At 40.7% G+C, this 19848-nt stretch overlaps 1 protein-coding gene across 4 annotated transcripts in view; it reads left to right on the top strand.

Moving 5' to 3' along the window:
- LOC100643727 (protein outspread) overlaps window positions 1–19848 on the top strand; it is a 212867-nt gene that overhangs the window by 183692 nt on the left and 9327 nt on the right. For all 4 annotated transcript variants that reach the window (XM_012320646.2, XM_012320647.2, XM_012320649.2 and 1 more), the window contains exons 4-12: window positions 2585–2773; window positions 9036–9108; window positions 9596–10138; window positions 16290–16462; window positions 17066–17206; window positions 17296–17457; window positions 18282–18454; window positions 18615–19570; window positions 19664–19820. In XM_012320646.2, the coding sequence (XP_012176036.2) occupies window positions 2585–2773; window positions 9036–9108; window positions 9596–10138; window positions 16290–16462; window positions 17066–17206; window positions 17296–17457; window positions 18282–18454; window positions 18615–19570; window positions 19664–19820 (2567 nt within the window). The remainder of the gene's footprint in view (window positions 1–2584; window positions 2774–9035; window positions 9109–9595; window positions 10139–16289; window positions 16463–17065; window positions 17207–17295; window positions 17458–18281; window positions 18455–18614; window positions 19571–19663; window positions 19821–19848) is intronic.

The raw sequence follows: 19848 nt of genomic DNA, 5'->3' as shown, positions 1-19848 counted from the left end.
CTTGCCATTTTTCCGCATCGACAAATCAAATTAACTGGCGCACGGTGAAATAATATATTATACATATGGAAATATTGAACAGCATTATCTTTGTATTCAAATCACGTTCAGTTCAATTAATTGGTTATTTTTATGTAGAATAAGCAAGACAATTTTTTAATTAACAATACATGTATACAGTTGGTGACGATGGTATTCGGTTGTATTATTCTATTTTATCAGATTATTTATGTATCGGCCATTTCCAGGAAATCGTACAATTATTGTTCTATTCTGCAGTGATATGAAAATAATAAATAAATGAGATAAAATCTATAGTAATGTAGTATAACGTTATATAGTATTACCATATAACGTATAACGTTATATACTCTTACGTTATAACATATAACGTTATATAGTATTACCATATAACGTAAAACGTTATATACTATTACGTTATAATGTATGACGTTATATGCTATTACGTTATAACGTATGACGTTATATAGTGTTACGTTATAACGTATAACGTTATATAGTATGGACAGATTGTCCAAGAGATATCGGGTGAACCATAAACAATGTTGCGAGAAAACCTAAATGCCGACAGGCCAAAAGGGTCTGGAAAGTATAATACAATGGACCGAGCGGCCCATCAATATGTGGTCGGTCCTTCCAGTCAAATGGTTACGCGGAAAAAGGGCCTAGTGACCATCGCCGCGGATGGTTGCGGAACAGGTACGTGGTGGAGGTATGAGAAAAGACAAAGGGAAGCTTAAGGGAGAAAGACGAATTACCAGTCAGTCGTGAGTTGAGAAGTCAGTGTTGTCAGCGTTGTCGAGGAGGATGGCCCGCGTGAAAGGAAACGTTGGAATCGGTGACGAGAGTTGTAAATTAATTATTTAATTGTCTTAGTTATAGCACATTACTGTATTTAGTTCACGTTAAATAGCCATCGTTTCCTGTTTGATCTATTCTAAATAAATAAATAAATCCTACAGTAAACTATTAATATATTTCAAAAAATGATGATGAAATCCTTAAGCGATACTCTTCTAACCAACTACTATATCTTTAGGGTTCGCTTGCACAAAAAGTAAAGAAGACAAAATATTTCGTTTCTTGATAAAGTTAATTCGATTTATCGCTATTCCGATCGATTTAATCCTTGCTGGAAACGAATCAAAATTGTCAAAATCGTTTATCGATCAACTTTTCGACATGAATATCCTACTGTAGACAAGTTACCTAGCACCGAGTTGTCTCCAGGTGGAAATGATCTCGCAATTGTCAGTTTTGTTTTACGAGGCAAGAATTGGTAGTAATCGCGACGTTATTCCACGGGAAGTGACGCTTTTACGACTGGCGGAATAGTGAAGCCGATGGGAAATCTACGTTTCCGGTCCGTGGCGGCCGAAATCGGCGACAAAGTGGCAATGGCTGGATTTTACTCGTTCCACCTTGCCACGCTGTCACGCGGTTTTTACTGTCGCCTGTATACGGCGCACTAAATTATCCTGTTTGCAATAAAACGCGTTGCGGGACGCGCGTACACCACGGTGAACAAATAAACGCGAAATTACGGTGAAACCTGGTTCTCTGCTCTGAACGTCCGTCTTTCTCGGTCGTTTAGCTTTGGCTCGGTACACTGGCTCGCGATACCAGTCGAAAACGAACGGTAAAAAGCTTGGATGTTTAGCTCGCACGTTTCCTGGTAGTTGCTCGATCGATTAAGAAGGGAACGCCGTTGTTTAATTCGCTGTTTTGTCAAAGGGAAACCGGTTACGCTTGAGCATGTGACTTATTGTAATATTTAGCTACTTTGTTAGTTTATCTTCACCGCTTAAACATCGAATCCTTAAAAAATTCTGTTAGAAAATCCGAGACTTTTCAAATTATTGATTTACTAAGACTTTAATGCTCAATTGTGAGTTACTATTAGATTACGTGTTTAAAAAAGGCCAAAAGTTTCTAAATATCCGGTAAAGTTAAGTAAAATCTTTTCACGTTACAATTATTAAGACACCAGACAGATTAGAATTAGGCGTGTTTTATTTCGTCGAGGAATTAATATCTTTCAAGGAGCATTCGTTTAATTTCCAATTATTGCTCACTGATATAAGTTAATTAAACTAAAGCAGATCCTCTTAAGCGTTATCGAGCGTGCTTCCACCTGACCTTTAAAGAGCGTTCTTAATCGAAACAAAGTGGAGCAGCTGATTCGAGGCTGTGGAAAACGTTCAATGAAACCCTTAATTGAACCATCCAAGCCACTGACAGTTCCTCGAAATATCGCCGCATTTACATACGATCAATGGCCGATCGACGTTTTAATTGCTTCCTATCGATGGAGAACGAACGTTGCTCCAGATAGTGTGATTAAATTGCATCTCAATTGACCCGGTTGGCATTTCTGTGTTTCTAGGTCTTCGTCGCGCGTTCTTGAGAAATAGAACGTTTCGTGGTCGCGTTATTCGTTATTAAACGATTACATTATTCGATTAAATCAGCGGCTGGTCGTCGAATCGAAATTGCCAGCTGCTACACGAATATAAAAGAGATTTATAGATGATTAACGAGTTACGTGACGTTTCTGTTGCAGCCAGAGACGGTTCCTCAAGCGAGGATCGATATGACCCGCGTGTTGGAGGTCGCTGCAGCCGAAGACATCACTGGACATCCTTACAGCCTCGCGATCACTGCGCCGGAAGGAGTTACCTTCGTAAAAGGCACGTGCCGCGAGGAAACCAGATGGTGGGCCGACGTGCTGCAAGTCTACTCGAGAAACAAGGTTTGCTTCAAAAATATATTACACCTAATACGAGCATTGGCTGATTTATACTCGTCGTTTTACACAATGTGATTCGAATGCAACACTTTTAGCCCAGGTGTATCGAGTAGCTTTTAATTCCATAATCGTCACTGAAATTGGTAAATTTGAAAGTAGGAAATACAAGATTACCTGCATAATGGAAACAGAATATCGTATTCTTTATGCGAGGACTATCAAATAGTCAAAATGACCAATTAATAATTTCTCTCTTCGAACTTCGTCATTTCACCGAATATATTGGATTGGCAACTAAGTGATTGCGGATTTTGTCATTAGGTGGTAATGTTGTCAACTTGCCAACCTAATAGTTTTATTATATAATTACAATTACACTCGTGGAACGAACGTTTGTTCGACAAAATTGAAATCTATTTAGACGAAATTAAAACTACCGGGCTATTACAAATTATAGATGATGCAGTAGTATGAACATGCATTGTTCCTACTGTAATCCCTGCAATTTATACATACCAAAGAATGTTCAGTGTTTTAAGTAACGAAAACAGACGGATCTTTCTGAAGCGACTAAAATTCTATGGGAAATTTCGGTGGAGTTACATTTAATTGCCATCGAATGGCAAATAAGCCGGGGTGGGTTCGAGAAGCGGCGAATCTCGAATTACACGTTTCACGAGTCGCGTGGTCCGACGTGAAAAAGAAGTGACGCTGACGCGACGGGACCGCTGTCATTCGTTGATTGCGGTGCTCGCATAATCATTACTACATCCTTCTGCGTCATACTTGTTACGCGTGCAGTAATACCAGTCGCGTCGACTTGTCTCACCGGCGGAAATAGCTTTAATAATCGCACGCTCGAAACTACGTTCGCGTTCTCGCGGCAAACGAATCGCGACAAACGTGTCCGCCCGCGGATTTTCCGCGCCTCGACCTACGCGAATTCCTCTATCCTGTCTTTCCCAATCGAAACCACAGAGGTCCTTCGTCGTTATTAAAATCTTTTACTTTTCATGTAACGATGTTTTTTCCGTAGCGAGTAATTGTCGTGTTTTCAAATTCTCTGACCAATGTAGGTAACGCTGTTATTTTGGAATAACCGCAGAAAACTAAGCCCATCTTTGTTCCGTGCCATATTCAATTCCAAGTACATAATCATTATTTCAGTTTGTGTAGTATAGTTTTAACTAAGAACGTAAAAAATACACACGAAACGTACATGTAATTTTCGTACGTGTAATTTTCAAGTCACGTGCCGTTCTAAAGGGCTAATGTAGTTAATTATGACTTTGTTAACGATAGTATGAAACGTTTTGATCGGGCTGTTTAACGACTGGGTAGATTCAAAAGCGGGGTGAAAGTTCTCTTATTAGCGATTTAATAATTGACTCTAATAGGAGCATGTTATTCTTATTAAACGATTGTCTTTATTTTAATTCCTTTAATTCCTTTTAATTTCAAATAATCGAATGTTTTAGTACCGATTTAATAGACAACCTTCTTCCACTACGTATCTTTCTAATTGCAGACCTCTGGGAAGCGGTACCTGTTCAGTGGTACTCTAACTCCCAGTTTATCCCTATTACGATAAATTCTTAGTAATGAAATTATCTCGATAAAGTTTCCAACACTCCAATTACGTTTGCAATTTATTACTATACGTATATATAGCCGCCAATCAATCGTTTAATCGGACGATAAATCCACGACAGTCCTTATTCTTATCTTCTCACTGTACTCAACTTCGTCTCTATTATAATAAATTTCCATTAACGAATTTATCTCGATGGAATTTCCAATATTCCAATTACTATAGGTATCTAGTTAATCGACCTATCAACTTGCCGATTAATCCTCAACCCTTATTCTTATCTTCTCGATATTCTCAAATTTATCTCTATTATAATAAATCCTTATCAATGAAATTCTCGTCTTATTCACGCCTTGCTGTTATACCCATCTATCTTATTTCCGATACCCCAATTAACGATTATAATTTACGAGTATCTCGATGATCGATCTACCTGCCCATCTCCAACCCCTTTACGCGCCAAACAAAAATCTCACCAACTCTGTTCTCTTTTCCAACAGTCCATCCAACAATCGCAACCGTATCGGTACTTAACCATAGGAATCGAGCAACACGTATATAAATCGGATAGACCACTACAGACATCTAATTCTCGGTTATCGTCGGAGAATCGGCGCGGCGGTTCGAGCTCGTACAGTTAATCTGGACGCGGAACGAGCGAAAGCAGACGACAGGTAAACGAGGCGGGCACGGGAAAGAGACGAGAAAAGAAACGAGTCTGACAAAAGTGCGATAATGCTCGATCATTAGCGCGCGCTGTCGCCGCGTCACGCTCGTTACTGCGCGAAATAATGCCGCGTTGGGCAAAATTGCACCGTAGCCAAGCGTCGATTGCCGCTTTTCTGCGATTCACTCGATCGTTCCGCGTGCCTCGCCAGAGTTCTTCGCTGGTTTCTTATCGTCGTTCGAGGGAATAGAGCCGATTATGCTCGTGACCGGCTGGTAACAGCGCAACAATGCCGGATGATCGCCGGTTGTTTGTTAATCCGTGAACAGCGACGATTCAATCCGATTCTCGAACGATCGAGAGGGAGGTCAGGCACTGACAGGTATTCAGAGCGGATTCACGAGCGTGATGAGGGATTGCCTTGGTGTTGAGATTGATTCAATTAATTTTAATTGCGCGTGATTCGACGCCGAACCGCTGTGGGTGTGTGTCGCGGGGTTTGTTTCGGGGGACGTAGTTTGGGAGGTGTGAATTTATCGATTCGAACTTTTCAGCCAATTATAGAACTCAGACTGTCGATTTTTATATTTGGATTGTCGACTTTAGCTGTAATTTTGGTTCCACTTGTAACGATGTTATTAGGTTGTCCCAAAAGTTTCTTTCTTTTTTATTTTATATTATTTTATAGATTTATGTATGAGCCATTTTGCAGTAATAGAATAAAATCGATCAAACATAATTCAATAAAATAATATAAAACAAAAAATGTTGTGCATCTGCTACTTTCCTATAAAACTTTTGGGACAACCTAATGCAGTGACGAATGTTCGTACGACGAAAGAATTGCACGTTCAACTGCATTATACTTCGCAAGAATAATTATGGAATTAAGGCGGAACAACACTTCTTTTACCAATCGTTTTCCCAATTTTTCCTCCCCGTTTAATGTCATATCTATTTCAGACCTTTGACTGCCTTGAATAATCGCCGCGCGAACGTTCAAACTTGTTCTTCGCTACGGTGAATATTTGAAAACGCGGGTATCGATGAATTAACGCCGACGTCGAAACAGTAAAAGAGCCTGGTCGATGTTATCTACCGCGTGATCTACGCGTTTCGCGATCGCCCGATAGATCAAGGCGCCCGTTCGAGAATCGTGTAGCCTGTCGTCGGGAGACCGTCATTTTGCCACGTTACTTAGGCTCTCGACAATGGCGCGTTGTGCAACAAATGATCGATGGTAGAGTAGCTTCTCCTCAACGAGATAAAAATCAGACGAGGCTTTTAAACGTACGAATTATTCTTATGGTTGTTCGCCTGTGTGCGGACTTCGAGGAATATTTAGACTCGCGATTGGCGATACGAATATTCTTAACTTTGAATATCTTTTATCGTCGAAGTTGAAAGGATAAAGATACTTTGGCAAAGCTCAACTACGATACGATCGATGATATCGATTTCTTAAGATACCACGTAACTCGAAACGCAATTTTTATTTTAATTGGAAACCTAGGAGCTAGCAATTTGGAATCTTCAATCTCTTCTGAGGTGGGAATAATATATGTTGACCGTGATAGTGTAGTTGCTGGGCCTCGTCCGGAGTAATTGTTGCTAGGGGCTGTAGATGTCGCTGCTGGGGTACTGCTGATTTTTCCTCTGTCTTTTTGGTGCGTGGAAGAAAAATCGGACTCCGACCGTCGGGATTCGTAACCTAAGGTGCTAACCACTTTTTTTTTATTTGTTTATTATTACCAGATTACATATTTGTATTTTCCATAATAAATGCTGAATTCTGGTTGTGGGGTGGTTCAGGCTAAAGTACCGATCAGGCGCTGCCTGCCGTCTTCCGACACTAGTTAGCGTCGAGTGGTGGTATTTTGGTTTGTCGAGTGCCGTCACACTTCTGATTAGACAATTTTTTAATAGAAGGTTTAATAGAAGATTTTTTAATCATCGGAAGAAGAATTACTTTTACTTTAGTTAGAAACCTAGAAACTAACAATTGCTGTAAATACGTAGGTTTGTCAACGCTAACAAAATCAAATGAAACACCGATGAACAGATAAAATCAGGTTTAAAAAACATAATCACATTCACGTAACATCTAAGCTACATAGTTATTACAGGACGCAAAGTAAAAAGATCGATCGATCATCGATCACGATTGGAAATTACCAACAAAATATCAATTGTATCTGCCATCTAAATACGACCTCAACACCAATGACCCATCGGTATCCTGAAAGGGGCATCTTTCGATTATAAGATCGTCGCCAATGTGGCGTCGCGATCGATCGATCGTCCCTGGCGTATTGTTCGCATCAAATCCGTTACGCAAGAAATGATCGATCGGCAAATGGAAACGGCTCGTCGTTGCGCGGACCTGCAGCTCGGTGTAGACGTACGATTACGTTTAAGAGGCCAAGGCGACATATACGTACGCCAACACGATCTTACAAGCTGGTGAACGCGCGTAGGAAACGGACCTCTTATTTCCTCTCTTCGCTGATCGCCTCTCGTAAAGGCAGCTCCAGTCCTTTGATGCGAAATAAAATGTTGCACGACGTCTATTTCGCGTTTCGATGGCGAAAAAATCGCTAACTCACCTGTCCGATTGTTAAATCGAGTAAGGCTTCGGTTAATTCAGCGAAATGTTTCGAAGGTTGAGAGGAAAGTAGATTGGAAGGGGCAAGTGACAGGGAGGTTGGTTTCTTTGATCGTTTCTATTATTTGATCGAGTAATCGTATTTGATATTTCGAAAGGATCGATTATCGGGATATTAAGGATCGTCGTGTAGGAGATTTCTGAGACGAGAAAAGGATTGCTCACTGTGGGATTTATTTTCCCAAGATTGTCTAGTTATTAGCTTCTTGCATAATTGCATCAATATTATTGGCGGGATTTTAGAAGCGTCAATAAGTTTGTAACAATGAAATCGATAGAATTTTACAAATTACGTAAAATTGTAAAAATAGTTTTTACAGTGGAAGTCTGTAATCCATAATTTGTTAATCATCGGTCCGTTAATATTTCTAATTAGTAAATTATTTTAGGTAGATCCAAATACCCAATTATAATTATTGTTCGACTCTTTATTACGGTGTTCAGATATTGTATCAATTCGAATATTACCGTAGAAAGTTTATTTAAATTATACCTCACATTCGCATTATTTCATCTTTGTCTTGCCGTAGAGATTACGCTCACATTTTACTATTTTTCATTCGCAAGATTAATCCAAAAACTATTTCCAGCGCAAGATCGTATTAACGAATCCCACCAACTCCTTTATCACAATCGAAACTTCCCCGATAAGCATACATACGCGTTGAAATCCTCTTCCTCCATCGAAAGATCGAGTCTCTAAGAAGATCTTGCTTTAGTAGGACCGATTGAATCGTCCGTGTTCGCATTTGTCTGGCATTGGCCGGTACACGGGCCGCGGACTTATGAATTATGCACGGCGAGAAGAGCGTATTCCTCGCGGAATATTATCAGGCTCGCTGTTATCTGCCGTTATTGCGGCCGCCTACCGCGACCTGGTCGTGCACACGCCTGCCCTCGTACCGTCGCCCACGTACAAATTCTACGACATTCCACCATGGAGTCGCGACGTCCGTCTGACTCGCGAGAAGATAACAATTATTTTTTTTAGCGATTTTTAATCGACGCAAGTCTGCCCTTTATACGCGGTGAGAAAATGCGCCAATACTTGAAGGATCGGTCGACGTCGAAGTCCTAGTATTCTCTTTTTTTTATTATTATTATTAAATTTCCAAAAAAGATTCCTTACGAAGAGTTTATCGTTTTAAATTAACTGCTACATAAAGTTCTTACGTTATAAATGTACCATTTCTCGAGGTACATGAGTCTTTAAACTTAGACCTTAGATTCAGAGAGCTTTTAACGTTGATCGATCGATGTCGATGAAATGATTTGGTTATGGGTGGTTGATTACCGAAGAATTAGAGAACAAACGGTTAATCGAAGTTGAAATAACTTTCAGGGCCGACATAAGAGGAACGCGACGTTCCCCGGTGGACAGACTACCATTCTTCAAGTCACTCCAACGATCAGAAGTAAGTAATTGATAATGTTTCTTTTTTTATCAGAGTTCGAATTGATCGGTCCGTACAAGCTAAGTTGCGAAATACGTTTTGCTTATGGCAGACGCTTGATACGTTTTTATTTTTAATGGAGCGGTTAATTGAATTCGAGAGTTCGACGATGTTAAATGAACGTTCTGCGGCGCCACTTAAGCATAAATTAAATGCAGATTGCTCCTTTAGAGAATAATTAATCGACTGTCATCGATCTTTAAATTAATTTTCTTTATACGAAATTACGAAGATACTATTAAGATACTAAAATATCGCCATTCGAGATATTATTACACTCCCGTTCTGTATCACGCGATAAAAATCCAATCTCTGTCCCATCATTCAACCACCTAAACTCGAAAGAGTCTGAAAGTCGAATAACTCTGGATCGCTGCCAAAGACGAAACCCAGACTAACGTTAAGTTAATAGAAATTTTATCTAACGCTAAACCTACTCCACTTACAGGCAATACACCGAATCCTCCGCGACCTCGTTTCAATAGCTGTCGTTCAGAGCCACGCAGCAACACATGGATCCCAGAAACGAGCGTCCCTTCCGACCTCTGTCCACCAGTGTTTTCTTCCACACCATCTTTGGTAACCAACAGCGTGGTAACCACCACCAGCAATACAACGATGAGCAATGGGAACGCGGAAACCAACAACGACCATCGAACGAGCAACCTGTCGCCTCTAAGAACCAGCACACCCCTGGAGAACGGTGGTTCCACGTATCTATCCTCCGTCTCAACCACTTCGTCGTTAAACGGAAGCGTGTCCAGCACTGTGTATTCAACCACGTCGACGCCAACGACCGTGTCAAGCAGCAGTTCCTTGACAGAGAAGCCACCCATCGTACCCAACGAGGGTAGATCGAGCTATAGGGATCAACCAGCGAGCAGCGCGTCCCCTCCGACCAGGGACAAGCTTCGAGCGGAGGACAAGGCCAGACGCAGGATGAATCAGCACGGAGAACGAGCCGGGACAGCCTGCTCCGGCGAGAAACTAGGTCGGTATACTCGAATATGTCGGTGGCCTTGGTTTTGCGATCCCCGTCGGAGATGCGAATTGACGCCAGGACTGGCTTAGTCCCTCTGTAAATGATCTATGGATCGCGATCACGTTGTTTTCAAGCTTTGTAGATTTTCTGAGCGAGCCATTTTTTCGAACCGTACAATGTGGCAAATTTATAATTTTCTCTTTTTTTTTTGGCGATGAAATGCATAGGAGCATATGGTATGCAAATTTGTGCTAAGGTAATTGCATCTAATATCGTCTATCAAGTTTCGAGCAAAAAGGTAGGAGACATCTTTGTATCAAACCACTCTCAAACGAAAGAGACATTATTTGTATTTTCTGTACGTAAAATACCGATTTTTACCAGTGCTTTCTTTTTCAATATGTTACGATAGCGAACTGTATTAGGGGCACTTACCCTGTCAAAAATTGCTGAAGAATTTTTAACGAGGCGAATGAACGTTCTTAAGGCTCTTTAGTAACGAACGGGTAAATTTAGTACTTTTGAATGATTTTTTTTCTAGAATATACCCGAAGCATAGAATTTCCAAGTGAACTAAAAAGCACAGAGTAGCCTGTAAATCTAAACTTGTGTTTATTCTGTTGATCAACCTGACAAACACGGTGAGTCAGACCTAGGAACATCTGGCTGGATCGTCATTTACAGTCGTTACTCGTCGAAATCGTTTTAACAAGATACGACCGCATCTTTTATTCATCCCACCGCCGATTGCGTAGTTTTATTCATGGTCCTATCGAGCAGAAGCTTTAATCCCTGTAATTGGCACAGCAGGATCGTTAACGACATCTAAATATAGTTAAACGATTACTGAAATTGCTAATTGATGTCGGTGTAAAATAATAGAAAATTTATACGATAATTATATATCGAATTATTCGTATCGTGGTTTCTCCCTTTTTACAGTCTCACTCTCATAAAACTCTACCGTAAATTATTTTTCTTCGATTTAAGTGCTTATGAATCGGTTTTACGCGAGTTTAATTACCACGTTATTAGGTCGTGCACCTAGAGAGAAATTTTACTGCGTTGCCCGATCGCAAAGCGGATCTGCTAACGCGATTCGGTTTTAAACCAACAATACAACGTCCCATTGAATCGCACGAGGAAACTGGGTCGTCGACGACTATTCTTCTCTTCGACGATGATTCGCGCGACCGCGTTAAATCGTACCTGACCCATTTTCCCTCGTGACAATTGACGGCATAAACAAAACAGTTAGCGCGTGTCCACGCAACAGAGAACCGTCCGTGTGAAAATCCAGCCGATTCTATCCGCACGAATTTATTCGTCCCTGGCAGTCATTTATCTGCTCTATCGTACAGTGCAATCTCGATGGGAAGCTTCGCTACCGTTTGTGTTTTAATGACAGGAAGAGTGGCTCGACGAGAATCTAGGATCGAAAGCTTGCTATATACGAACAAGGTCAAAACTGTGCATTACTTGTTAAATCGCGTAAGACACGCAATCACGACGTGTTTCATAAAATCTTTCATAGAAAAGGAGTATTTTATAGAGTCTTAAGAATCTCAAGAATTTTTGCGGCAAGGAACAAGTTCCCATTTTCAGTATCCAGATATTGTTCCAAACTGCAGATAATTTTTAATGCTAGAAAATTTGAGTGGAAAATAATGAACAGAACGCAGGATGAGCGAAGGAGCTTTGAAATAAAAATTGAAACCGTATAGACAAACGTAATCGGTAATTTAAAGTCCTGCGATAGAAGAGCAAAATCAAAGTTAAAAGGAAATTTTGATACGAGAAAATCGCGACGTGACCGAATATTATACGAGAAATGGTTAATGTAGTTATTATAGGTGTGTGGTTATTAAGGTACAAACGACGAACTAACTATTCCCCTTGTTACTTTCACTTTTACTTGGAACATCCAACGATTCTCTAATAACGCAAGAAACACAGGACATTCGTTCTAATGCTGGAACCTGTATCGAAGAAACGCAACGAAGCAGAGAAATCGTAGCCACGTGAGCGCCAGGGGGAATCATATCGCGATTAAAGGCTCGTAGCTCACTGAAAACGACAGGCTAACTTATCGTCGATTGGAAAGCACGTAGGAGATACCGATGGTGGGAACAACATAGAGAAAATCCCCTCGCTCGTTTAATTGGAATCCCCTATCACGTTCGAGGGAGCAGGCTCTTCCACGAGTTGCTGATTAATTTCGCTAACAATTTTCGCCCGCCGCGTCGTTATCGAGGACAGAGACACTCTTTGGTCGAGTGTTCGCCAACTTCAAACACAGAGCGGGTGTTTTGTCTGCCCATTAAATTCCCTGACAATTTTTCTGTGAAACTTTATTTGCTTAAAAGGGTTCTCGTACCGTATCCTCTTCTGTATCAATTTATTTTCCGATTTTAAGGTAATATCGAATATTTTGCCTACTTGCGAGAATATGATCATTGTATTTTTAAAGACATTGGGAAGGCGACAAAATCTTTCGAATTTAAAGGAACTGAACGTGTACTTTCAATAACGCTGTATTTCGTTAAGAATATTCTTCTTGTATTAAAACATTTAAGACCTTCTGTGTTTGCCAAAGCGAGAGCGAGTTTATTATTACTATAACTCAGTAGCGTGATTTTATATGAAGAAGATTTCATTGCGAACCGTAATTTACAATATCCAACGTGGTATTATAAAACCTGCGATTGATGATTTCATATAAAAGGCAATAACAATATCCTCATCATTATGTAGAAAAGAGGCGTTAAATCGTATTTGATGAAAGAAATTCATCGAACCAGCCGATTCGAAGCGCTGCAACTGTCTTTTTTCCCGTCCATTTAGTTACAATGATCAAGAAGGATCATAAGCTATTAACGTCAGAAACGGTATGGGGCTCTTTATGGTCAGTTTAACAGCCTCAACCGTGTATTTACTCGTCTCAATAAATTCTGCAAATTTCTCGATGTTTAGGGTAGAAGATTATCCCAAGTTTACGACACGGACAACTCACCTGTGATTATCGACAAGTTCGAATTTTTTCACATTGCATATTATAAAGTTTACGATTAAGACCACGTGGACGACTTAATTCGCATTTTGAGCGCTCGTCGGCTCCCTACAATAGCAAACAACGTGTCATAAACTTTGACAACAGTTGGGAACTCGACAATGGACCACGCGACGATGTCACTAACGGGACGTTACGCTACGAACCCTCGACGAAAAACGAGATGCAACAACTTGCGAGATGCCCATGATATTTCGACAGTCGCATGATCGAACAGACATAAATTCCCACCTGGCAGAAAACGTTAACGAAAACACACCACCCACACTGACACCTGGAACATAAGTTAGAGTCAGCACAAGTTAGAGAATAAGACACTTCGAAATAAACGTTCAAGAAAATCACTATCGTACTGGAACTCTTAATCAACGCTTCACCTTGAGCGTTAATATCGTTCAAGGTTCGCGACCCCACCGAACAGTTACGATTTAAGTGATCGCCAACTGGTTGAAAGGTCGCAACACTTAACTTTTTTTACTCACACGCTAGTTTGTGACGGAACGTGTCTCTATTTTTATCGCTGTACTCTTGCTGTACTTGCCTCTATATTTTTCGTTAATTTTGCCGAATAAACAAACGAATAAACGAAGAAGCGTGGCGCCGTGTTTTAATCGATAGAAGAAGAACACAAGTGAATTTTTCGTCGATGGAGAACCGGTTGTGGCAAACGGTGTATCCTTTTCTAAAAATCGTGCAATCGCCTCGCGTTAACTGCGCGTGCTTTACACCGTTAGCCGCTGCAATTTGTTCACGCATCATTATCGAATTAGCTTCTTGCGCTCGGTTTATTAGCGTATCCCAACGTGAAAAAGCCTAATTCCGATCGAACGCGCGTGGACAACGATATCTTTCAGCTGTCTGCTTCACGATGAACTTGTCTCGATGGTTCGTCGTTTAGGACGAAGGATGTTCAACTAGTAACGGTGTGTCGAAGGTTTAGAACACGGGGCTTCAGACTTGGAAGCCTGAAAACTGGCGTTCTCGAGGAATCATTGGGATAATTGATAGTCTAAGAGATTAGATTCTTGGATTTGGGTCAGTTGAAAATTCTGATGATAAAGGCTTTTGTTTTATAGGTTTTAGGATTTGTTTTTATTTGTTTCATAGGTTTTATGGTCGATCTATGTAACAATGTTTTTGTATAATTATTTACGTATCTCTGTGCAATATGTCTTTTACATTCGTAAGATTTTCACGATATTTTCGTGCTAACAAAGAAACACTTCGAATCTGGGCTTCCAGGATTGAATCGCTTTTTTAATTCCATTAATAGTAGAAATACATATTTTCTAACGTTTCCACGAAAAAAGATATAATGCATAAAATTAATTAACTTTATAAGAAATTTCTCTGGAACAGCTGTTCGATGTATACATATCTGGTGCGTATTTTTTGATCGACAGTTGTCTACACCGAAGGGATGAAAGTAGCCGTTTCTAAAATTTAGTTCTTAATCGAAGCTGGGTTTTGATGAAGCAACATTTAAATATATTTATCATAGCTATTCTTAATCGAAGTTGAATCTTCTTAAAGATGCTCGTACATACGTTTGCTCAATAGATCAGACAACAAGAAATGAAACTAGACAGCTTAATGGATACTTCATAAATAAACAAGATAAATAGGCATATTCTACTTTGATTCAACCGGTTGAGTGAATTATTAATCAGCAATGTTACTTCTTGCAACCTAAATTCATCGATCGACATTATCTCCTATTAGCTTAATGACTCCGAACAAACATGATAGACACGTCAATACGGAAATTCGTCATTAAACGGTGAATCAACCGATTGGCAGGAAAAAGGATTAAGCAATACGTTCTTTGCCGAAAAAAGAATCTGGCGTTCGAGATTTATAAGGGTTTAACTGGCATAGTTAGCTTCGATTCCAAAGGATTCGCCTGGTGTGATTACGTTTCCCGTTCGTTGCGTAATTGCGTGTGCACAATCTACGAGAAAATCTGCCGGTTCTCCTCGCCGCGTGCTTCGTGATCTCTGCTCTCCCGTCTGATCCGTAGATTTCATTTAGATTGGCGTCGAACGAACGTCCAGGAACCCGTTGCCCAGCTTCACCAGTGATTCCTGAGATTTATGTCGATCGCCGATTGTCCGAAGATATCCACGAAATACTTGGGAAGATACACTTAGCGAATTTTTTTATAACAGAATAAAATTCAGGATTGCTGCCGTGCAATCTAGAATCTCGATCTGCGTATTTCTTTTAATTTTATTCGTCCGAATAATTGAGCGATCGATACGAATAATCGACGAGTATTGAGAAATTGCTATCTTCCCGATCATTTTTATGCAACATTTTTCCTGAATATTGTACTCAATTATATTGTACAAATGTTTGTATTCAACAAATTTTTATTTCCGCTCGTATAAAACTTAGAAGAATCCGATCTATTTTATTACTTAAATTCTTGCGAGAAATTTTTCACGGGAAATTTTCTCTAGACATTCGATTTGCAAATATCATAAGAATCTTCGTTTATTGTTTCATCAAAGTGGAATATCTCTATCGCTCGTTGCATGTAAAATCTTTCATCGGGCGATGAATCGCTGGAAGCCAATTTTCCCCGAAACTGCCCCATTGTTTCCACCCTGTCAAAACGTCATGCTCTCTAACGTCAAGAGAAACGAAGAGAGGTAGCTGGCAGAAAACTGTTATTAGCATAGTAATGGCGGTTAGAATTCGATGGGTGATGGGTCGATAGAAACGCGGATAAACGAGGGCGATAAGCGTTCTCGCCTGGTCGTTGACGTGAAAGGGGGACTGGGTTATTAATTAGTCGGCAGTCAATTAACCGAGCGATCGTCTGGCCTTGGCAACATCGCCACATGCTAAAGGTTTTACTCCAACTGAAAAGAACTTAATTCGTTAAGTCGAAGACGAACATTTTCGATAACGGCCAGCCAGAGAACGATAGAAGCCCGGAAACGCGTTTCTCGTTGTTGCTGCTACGTTGCTGCTTGATCATGACCATTATGCGGCTAGTCTGTCATTATCGTCTCGTAACGGGAGACGCGGAATGACTCTATCGAATGGAGCAGAAAATGGTGAACGATTCGACGTATGTTTCAGACGATGACGCCTGTCGAAGAATCCTTCTGGAGCACGAGAGGGAACGAGAAGGAAAATTGCGGGATATTGCTGCCTCTTTGACCCAGCCACGCGTCAGGAGGATCAAACCGAGAACGTCCGAACCAACTAGGGACGTGGTGGATGCAGCTAATGCGGCGTATCAGGACAAATTCGTGAGTCTCGAGTTTCTATACCTGTTGAAGGATTTGGAGTTGTCATTTTACATCGTCATTCGTTATGGGTTTTCTTTTTTAAGATTTCAAAAGAAGCATTACTATTATATCAGTCAAGAGTAGGCTTTAAAATATAAACTAGGCTCGAAAGAAAAATATACTACCATTCAAAGTATAGAGTACAGGACAGGGCTCAAAAGATATAGATCAAGGTTCAAAGAAAGATATATCGCTCAAAAGATATAGATCAAGGTTTGAAGAAAGATATATTGCTCAAAAGATATAGATCAAGGTTCAAAGAAAGATATATATTGCTCAAAAGATATAGATCAAGGTTCAAAGAAAAATATATTGCTCAAAAGATATAGATTAAGGTTCAATGAAAGATATGTTGCTCAAAATAGAGAATGTAGAATATAATTCAGAATCTAGGATAGGATTCAATGAAAAGTATAAAGGATGTACAAGTCTCTCTTAATGACAACTAGTCTAACTTAATGACAAGGCGGACGATTAAATCCTCATGACTCTAAATAACTTCGATATAGATGTCTTTTACGAGCAGTCAGAATAATAGAAACTCGTCGTTAATACCATATATAGATCAGAGGTGACCCAGATGGATGTGGCCTGGACATTTCGGGGATAAGATATTCTCCTACGTCCGAACTGAGGGTTGATCTGCCTGCCGAGGATTTATTAAACATCAAGAAAGGCTGGCTAATGAAGCAAGGATTGAACAAGGTATATTACCAAACGTGACAATTTCTCGTGTAACCTTACGGTAGCATCGAATGTAGGTTAATATACGTAACGAATGGTGTATTCTTCAGGAATGGAACAAGCATTGGTTCGTGTTGCGCGGTTGCGGTCTCATGTACTATCGTGATCCTTGCGCGGAAGATAAGGGTATCATGGACGGTGTCATAGATCTGAATACCGTTACCGCCGTCACGCCCCTTCAAGTCGCAAGAAATTATGGATTCCAGACCGTGGTGAGTGTGACCGGCGGATTTGCACGCGGTGATTTACGGTAATTAACATTCCGCACGAAAGAAAGAATCGGTCAACGGAAATCCAGTTACAGACCTTACGGCAGCTGCAATTTTCATCCTTTTTTTCATCCTCGTAGAGGCAAATACAATACAAAACGAGTTGGTTTACATTGTCTACTAGCTGGACCGACTTTTAAGCGTCTGGTAGCTTCGCGAGATGTGTAACAGGAAAAATTGTAAGACCTCGTCTTCACTAAACCAACGACGAACTTTTTGTTGATGTTTCGTGTTTCTTGAAAAAGTTATTGTTTGTTGCTCGATGTTTCATAACGATTCATAATGTTCCATAATGACAAGTATCGTTTTGAGATCGAAACAAGAACCAAATATTCCTCTGATTGCGTGGCTTCGATGTGGACAAAATATCCCACAAGTTGATATTTGTCGAACAGCGTTTGGAACATGCAGCAACGATAAGCAACAAAAGTTCCTTGTTGCTACAGCGAGGACGTAACGTAACATTGAAGAATCCTTGAATTAGATCGTCGAAAGCTATAATTAACTGTGAATCTGCCGGAGGCTGGTTGGTCAATTGGATCGCCGGAATTAACTTCCGTGGCGGGAGTGGCTGGAAAAAGTCACTAACTCAATTTCACGCTAGAACAGATCTTGAAACTCTTCGTTTATTTGTGTCACTGATCTCTGTCATTCGTTGTATCCCGCTGTTTGGCCCACATAGACGATAACGTTTCAGTTACCTGCTTTCATATTGCTCTGTTTTATCCGATGATTTGCTCTAGTCCGGTTGTTGCGCGTTTTTCAAGGCCTGGGATGATCGAGGATCGACCGTGCTGTCCGCGGTCACCGCCGGTATACGAGCCAGTTGGATGTCGGCCATTCGGAGGGCTGCCAATTTACCGGATCCTGACAGTAGCAACGATTCTCTGACCGTTTGTCAAGATGGACAGCAAGATAACACGCCTCAGTCACCTACTGCGTAAGTCAAGCGAAATATAATTGATTAAATAAGGGAAAAAGATTCGTATGAACTTCTTAGAAGCCAAACTGATCAGTTTCACTGTTTATAAAATTCTTCCAAGTGTTACCCATAGTCTAAAGCGCTTTGAAATTTATTCAAGTCCACATTTGAATTTTAGATCCATTACGGACCGTGAGAGAGACTCGGTTGTTCCATCGACCTCGGTCACGCCACGCTCAGTCCTGTTCTCTTCGGACGAGGAATATCGAACAGCATCCGAGGGTGGCAGAAGAGAGTCCGGTGATTGGTCAGAAGTCCCAGTGTCACCGCCTCTCGTAAGGAACGGCGATTGGCCCAGTGGACTGAAGGGATCGAGCTGGTCAGACTCAGCAAACCACGAATGGTCAGAATTACCCCCGTCACCACCGTTGACAAGAACAGCTTTATCCCGAGTAAAAGCACGATCCAGATCAAGCTCCAGATCTAGGGTATACAAGAGAAGCTGTAGCTCGCCTTTAAGCTCAAGAAGAAGCACGTTGGACAGCGTGAGGTCGGAAGATCTAATGATGGCTTGCTGCGAACTTGGAGAAGACGAGGATCAACATAATGGACACATGCAGAACAATAGTTGCCTCTCGAGCGCCAACGAGAGTCCCTTGATCGTAGAATTGTTGGAGAATCAGGTATCGATGTTACGCGATCAGTTGGATCAAAATCAATCCCACCCAAGCACGCTACTAGTCATTATCGAGCGTCAAGAAAATGAAATAGAGAGTCTGAAGTCGCAACTGAACGCCGCGAGAGCGGATGTTGCTAGTGCGGAGAAGGAGTTGTCCAGGTTGAGACAACAGAAGGCTGAAGCTTCTATTAGGGAGAAGCAGGTCGATGAACTGTTGAATACCATCCAGAGAACAGAGCAACAGAGGAACAAGGATTTAGAAGACTTGGAGAAAATGAAGAAGATGTACAACAGAGATAAAGAGGTGTTGGAGTGCAAATTGCTGGAGACAGAGGCTATTCTTAGGGAGACGAGTGAACGGTGCGAGATGCTTACTAAAGAGTTGGCATCGAGTCATCGAACCGTTGAACATTTGCAGTCGGAGGTTACTTCATTGAGTAACAGATTGTCTCAAGGTATGGTCAATTGGAAATAAAATTGTTGTGGTGTTAATATCATTTATTACAATGTCGTTATATGTTTTATACATTTATCGTGTTGTTATTTAGGAATAGACGAAAACGAGCGTTTATATAGCAAAGTTAGAGAATTGGAAGATAAAGGGGGACTGTCTTCTTCAAGGGAGCGCGGGAGGAGCTTCGACTCTCTCAGTGACCTAACGAATATTGAGTTAGATCTGGACTTTAATACTCTTGATAAGGAAAGGTAATAAAGATATATCTGAAATTGTTGT

The sequence above is a fragment of the Bombus terrestris genome, chromosome 3, assembly GCF_910591885.1.
Source record: "Bombus terrestris chromosome 3, iyBomTerr1.2, whole genome shotgun sequence".
In the NCBI taxonomy this organism is placed as follows: Eukaryota; Metazoa; Arthropoda; class Insecta; order Hymenoptera; family Apidae; genus Bombus; species Bombus terrestris.
The sequence above is the reverse complement of the archived record's forward strand: the minus strand, read 5'-3'. Positions and strand labels throughout refer to the sequence as shown.